At 38.1% G+C, this 6,334-nt stretch overlaps 1 protein-coding gene across 1 annotated transcript in view; it reads left to right on the forward strand.

Moving 5' to 3' along the window:
- The window catches only part of LOC107695380 (histone-lysine N-methyltransferase EZH2-like), a 39,870-nt gene that overhangs the window by 24,082 nt on the left and 9,454 nt on the right, over positions 1 to 6,334 (forward strand). Inside the window, exons 2-10 of the mRNA XM_016495264.1 lie at positions 975 to 1,098; positions 1,314 to 1,442; positions 1,620 to 1,739; positions 1,810 to 1,930; positions 2,737 to 2,916; positions 3,274 to 3,376; positions 3,516 to 3,679; positions 3,775 to 3,872; positions 4,094 to 4,337. Of these exons, the coding sequence (XP_016350750.1) occupies positions 982 to 1,098; positions 1,314 to 1,442; positions 1,620 to 1,739; positions 1,810 to 1,930; positions 2,737 to 2,916; positions 3,274 to 3,376; positions 3,516 to 3,679; positions 3,775 to 3,872; positions 4,094 to 4,337 (1,276 nt within the window). The 5' untranslated portion in view covers positions 975 to 981. The remainder of the gene's footprint in view (positions 1 to 974; positions 1,099 to 1,313; positions 1,443 to 1,619; positions 1,740 to 1,809; positions 1,931 to 2,736; positions 2,917 to 3,273; positions 3,377 to 3,515; positions 3,680 to 3,774; positions 3,873 to 4,093; positions 4,338 to 6,334) is intronic.

Raw genomic sequence — 6,334 nt, forward strand, 5'->3', positions numbered from 1 at the left:
TGATACGACAGAAGCTGAAATCACCGCGAGCGTCGCACACTTTGTATGTGTAGAAAACAAAACCGCGCGTCTGTTCCATTTACATACACAGAGACACGCAGAACATGCAGGATTCATAATTAAATAGTATTTTTGCGCCTTAATATTTACAGATACTAGTCCATATAATATTTACAGATACTCTATTTAAGTGTACTGACCTACTTTTGATTAATTCATCCAAATTTTGACATTCCATGTCATACAGTAAATGCCATTTATATGACTGGATTCCGCGATTCCTTCCACATTTTCTGCATCGCAGAAATCATAGATAATATTGAGGAGTTTTGCAACTTCAGTGTAACGTTAGTGGATTGTGATTTATTGCAACTAAAGCAATGTCTGCTGCTGCCTTACCTTACCTAGAGACAACTGATGCATGATCACTGAAGCAGCTCCAGTTAGCAAGCACATTCGGACTGAGAGTGAATTCCGCATTGATTGGTCAGACTCGTGACTCCCAACAAATCAGATGGGCGGTGGGCAGAGATTGCTTTAGGTCACAGAGTGGTAAGTTCTGACAGGCTGCATCAAAGCCAAATAGTGCGTTTCAGAATTAAGTTATTTTATCAGCGAAACGGTTTTGAAAATGACCGATACCGATAATCATAAAAATGCTTAATATCGGCCAGGCAGATAATCGGTCGACCCCTACTCTGTTCACACCTGTATTTAGTGCTGTCCACTTGTGATCGGATCAACGAAAATGCATCTTAGTACCAGGCCCCAAAAGTGAACCGTACTGAGCTGTACCGTGCCGTACCATGCTGTGGAAAAGTGCCAAAGGTTACTCGCCAATATCAAATCCGTCAACTGGCCTCGGGCCATCGGGCAGTCCTTATTGTTGAGTCCTGATGTTGTATGTTTCTATATTGTTTCTGTATTTGTCTATAATGAAATCTAAAGCCATATACTGTACTGTATGTGTATAGGGAAGCCATGGGATTGACTGGGAGGAAATCGGAGAAGAGTCCTGTTTGCTGGAGACGGAGAGTGAAGTCTGAGTACATGAGACTGCGGCAGCTCAAACGTTTCAGGAGGGCAGACGAGGTCAAGGTGATCCATGGGCTAATACAGCAGACATTAAGCTGCTCGTATAGAGTTTGGTGTTGGTCAGGCTTTTAGGTGTCATGAGATATGGACAATGCAAATGCACTGTTATTATGTATAACACTGTTTCCACAAATGTTAAAAAGAGTCATGAGAACAACAATGTTGCCTGCCTGTCTATTGGATGATCTCACATTGAAATGTGTTTTCTTACTGTACAGAGCATGTTCAGCTCCAACAGACAGAAGATATTGGAGCGTACAGACATATTGAACCAGGAATGGAAACTGAGACGGATACAACCTGTTCATATTATGACACCTGTGAGCTCCTTGCGAGGGACTAGAGAGGTTAGAACAAATCCTCTAATTCAGACTCCTAAAGTGCATGTGCATCTCATTTCTGTTTTCTTTTTGAAAATGTCTATTAGTGTGTTATATGAAATGCATTTAAAGTAAATGCTTATTATCCTAAAATTATCTTGGTATATAGACTTTTTAATCTAACATGACTGAAATATTTTGCAGTGCACTGTTGACAGTGGCTTCTCTGAGTTCTCCAGACAAGTCATTCCTCTCAAAACACTGAATGCTGTGGCGTCTCTGCCTGTCATGTACTCATGGTCTCCACTCCAGCAAAACTTTATGGTAAAACCGAATTTCTTATATTTGCAATGTATTTAAAAAAACACACTTTTAATCTTGTATTCTGTTTTAGGTTGAGGATGAGACCGTATTGCATAACATCCCTTACATGGGTGATGAAATCCTTGATCAAGACGGCACTTTCATTGAAGAGCTTATTAAAAATTACGATGGAAAAGTTCATGGAGATAGAGGTCAGGGATCTGTTTTTTTCTGATTTATAAGATTTAAGCTGGTTAGTGTTTTAAAGAAATATTTCCCCCAAAAATGAAAATATAAAACAAAGTGGGAAACAGTTCAAATTTTATTTACATTTTTTTTAATGCTCTACTGAATAAAAGTGCTCAGATTTGGTATGATGTTGATGAGTAAATAGGGGTGGGCGATATGAGCTAAAATTCAAATCATGAAATTTTACACTGTCCAGGCAATATCGATATTATATTGCGATATGAGAAAAAAAAATTACAGGCAAAATATTTTAACCGAATATAACTAGAAAAAGTGAGGGATTGGACATAAGACCTGAAAAGTCTTTTTTTTTTTTTATTGTGCCATTGTTTTTCTCAAAAAGTGCAAACCTGCAACATGAGGTAGGCCTGTATGAATTAAATTAAATTAAATATTGTGTGTTTGAGTAGGCCAGTGGTTCCCAAACTTTTTCTGCCGGGCCCCCCTTTTGTAGAGAAAAATATTTTCAAGGCCCCTCACCCTCACTCAAGGCCCCTGGTACTACGTACCAAATTGAACAAAACTATATAAATGCAAAATATGAATTCATGAATATATAACGGTATCCACGGTATAGCAAAATCCATATCATGGAACAACATAATACCGGTAGTCACGTTCATACCGGTATAGCACCCACCTCTATGAGTAAATAATGAGAGTTTTCATTTTTGGGGGAAATATCCTTTTAAGAATTGATTCACAATTATCTGCTTAAGCAGAACTCACATTTCCGCAGTATTGATTTCTTGTTCTGTTTTGTGTCTAGAGTGTGGCTTCATAAATGATGAGATCTTTGTGGAGCTAGTGAACGCACTCAATCAGTACAGTGATAATGAGGAGGATGATGAAGAGGAGGATCAGCATGATTGCAAGTTTGAGAAGATGGACCTCTGTGATGGAAAAGATGATGCTGAAGACTCTCACAAGGACCAGCTGAATTCTGAGAGTAAGAAAAATTAAATGGTTTTTAGTGTAAAGTATGTAAACACACATCTAGCTTTGATAATTAAAATATATTAAGCTCCACACATTTATTTATTTATTTTTGAAACAAACTCCAAAGATTTACAGCAGTGTGCATCAACAGTGTTACATATGTTAGTACTGTAGCATGTATATGTATTTTGGGACTTTAGATAATTTTCTTGTTCAGTGCATGGTATTGTTTTCAAACAAATCACACGCCCTTTAGTGCTGACAATAAACAGGCATTTTATTACATGGTGCATGTTACAATTTATTTTTTTATTATACAGTTAATTTTTCAATAACAAACTCTGTGTTTTCTTATTGTATGCAACAGGTCTCAACAATGACAGATCAAAAAAGTTTCCCTCTGATAAAATCTTTGAATCCATTTCTTCCATGTTTCCTGATAAAGGTTCAACTGAAGAACTCAAAGAAAAGTATGTTAGAAAACAACTCCTCTGAATAAGAACTTCCAATGGTTATGATAAACTTAAATGGAAAATAATGTGAAGCTTGTATTTGCATTGAAATTTTATGGGTGGTGATCATGTTTTGAGATATATTGTCTTTTTGCAGATATAAAGAACTCACTGAGCAGCAGCTCCCAGGGGCTCTTCCTCCTGAATGCACCCCCAACATTGATGGTCCAAATGCTAAATCAGTGCAAAGAGAGCAGAGTCTGCACTCCTTCCATACACTCTTCTGCAGGCGTTGCTTCAAATACGACTGTTTCCTTCACCGTAAGCAATGATTTGACAAAATGCTGTCATCTAACAATAAAAATCAACTATTTAAGATTGCATTTCTATAAATGCATTCCTCTTTTGATTTACAGCTTTTCATGCAACTCCAAACACATACAAGCGTAAGAACATGGAGAATCTGGTGGACGGCAAACCATGTGGCATTTATTGCTACATGTATATGGTTCAGGCAAGTGCATTTCTCCACTCCTTTCAAAATGAAAGATACTGTTAACCCTGAAGGCTTGATATATTTGTGTGGTTTGAGTTGGCACAAAACTGCAAGTGCAGTCATGATTTCTGTCTGAAAGTGTTTGCACACAGGTTTTACACATAATTGCTAATCTTTTCAAGTGCTGCTTAATTCTGACTTTCACGGTATGATTAACCCTGGCATACATATCTCTTTAGGATGGCATTGTCAGGGAATACCCAGCAGGTGTGGTTGCTGAGCATGCCAAGACCCCTTCTAAGCGCACAGCAGGCAGACGCAGAGGAAGACTCCCGAACAGCAACGGCAACAGCAGACCCAGCACCCCAACAGTTAACACTGAGACTAAAGACACGGATAGCGACCGAGAGGAAGGGCCAAATGGAAATGACTGTAATTATAAAGATGATGATGATAAAAAGGATGAGACCACCAGCTCCTCAGGTAGAGATTGAGTGTCTATGAAAATATATCAGTGTAATATTCAGGGATGCAAACTCATCATGGGTGAAAAAGGTGACAAAGACACACACCCCTCACAACCCCCCCAAAATAAAACCCTACATTTAAGAATGCATAATATTTTAAAGCCTTTGTTTTTTAACAAATTTTTTTTAACTCCGCTAACATTCACTTTAAATTTTCACTTTCATTCATTTCAAAACAAAGACTTAAAGTTCCCCTATTATGCCATTTTTAAGGTTCCTAATATTGTTTTGGGAGTCTCCTACAATAGGATTACATACATGCAAGGTAAAAAAATGCTTTCGTTTTCTCAAAATATGCATTTAATATCACCTCATTTTCCAGCGATTCTCAAACGATTTGTTCAAAGCAGTTCTAAGATTCAGTCTCTCTAAAACCCTCCTTTCCGTGAGCCTACTCTGCTCTGATTGGTCAGATGGCCCAGTCTGATTTTTTACAAAGCTCATTGGTCTGAAAAGCGAGGTGTGCTCTGATTGGCCAGCTATCCAGTGCGTTGTGATTGGCCGAATAGCGGCCTTGAGTGAGTGGCGGCTGGCGGATTTGATGAAGGAGCGTCCGGTGGGCTTGCGGCAACCACATGTGTAGACCCCAGGCTGGATTCCGCTTCATCCACGGTGAAAGCCGATCCGGCAATCCACAGCGCGAAGTTGATGTATTTCCTCAGCGACCAGCACGGATCAGCTCTAGGCATGACGAAGCGGATATCGTAGACATGTGGGGGCGTGTTAGAACGAGCCGTTTTAGGTAGGCGTGGTTGACTCTTAACTTTTATAAAGAATATCTCTTTGGATTTGAGACTTTAGTCTTTGCAACTTTACAGATCTTCTTTATGCACCAAGAGCTTGTAACACTTCAAAGAGAAAGGAAAAATTTAAATGGCATGAAATTACCATTATATCCAGTAGATGGCAGCAGAGGATCACTCATTAGCTCAGTTGCCATTTCCACTCCCTAGTTTTTTTTTCATGTCTTGCTTTTGGATTTATTATAAAATGACTATGAATTATAGCAAGTGCAGGAAGTCACAAAGTCTCATGTAATTTAAAAATAAATAATTAACCCTACTAGGCTGTTGGTGTCTGGGCGTATTTATTTAAATACTTAACTAGTTAACTACAAATTAAGTTAATTGTTAATGGTATAATAATTAAATAATGCATTAAATATTTTGAAATTTTTTTAGATTTAATTTAAAAAATATATTTTTTAAACATTGCCTAAAAAAGGACACATCAAAAAAGAGTGCTTTAAGTTATCTTTACCTGTAGAAGCTGCTAAAACCAACACAGACTTGTTGCTGCTATCGTTTGTTACTCTGAATTTACTCTGCATCACTTAAAGCACAGCTCTATTTTGACATCGGCTTGTCAGATAGTTCGTTCTGTCCATTGCTACAGTTATCACCGTCAATCGCTGAACAATTTGGCGGATTCACCCGCGTAATTTTTTACACTTGCATTTGTCATTCCTGAAACAGTATACGTGGACGATTGGGTCCTCTTAGACAAACAAAACTTTTCTTCAAACTGTGAATGAAGTATGTAGAGAAACCAAGCAAAGGGCGCTTCCCTTATAGCGAGCTTACTCGTGCGAAAACTCCAGATATAATCAATAACCATCTACACAATTAATATCTTATTAACATCGTGTAGATTAGATCAGAGCGGATTCTGACAAACCTACAGTAAACACCTCTGACTGCGACTGGCTACAATAATCAACGCTGCAAAACACGTTGACTGGCTACAATAATCAACGCTGCAAAACACGTTGACTGGCTACAATAATCAACGCTGCAAAACACGTTGTAAATAGAAACTTTTGGTTTTGTAATTTGAAACCAGAGCCTGCACACAAAAACACCCAGGAGAGTTTGAAAGCCGTTGACTTCGAGGTGATACAGAATTGAGTTTGTATACTGGTACTGTTAAAAAAAAAAAAAAAAAAAAAAATGA

This window comes from Sinocyclocheilus anshuiensis, unplaced genomic scaffold, assembly GCF_001515605.1.
Source record: "Sinocyclocheilus anshuiensis isolate Anshui unplaced genomic scaffold, SAMN03320099.WGS_v1.1 scaffold110, whole genome shotgun sequence".
Taxonomy (NCBI): Eukaryota; Metazoa; Chordata; class Actinopteri; order Cypriniformes; family Cyprinidae; genus Sinocyclocheilus; species Sinocyclocheilus anshuiensis.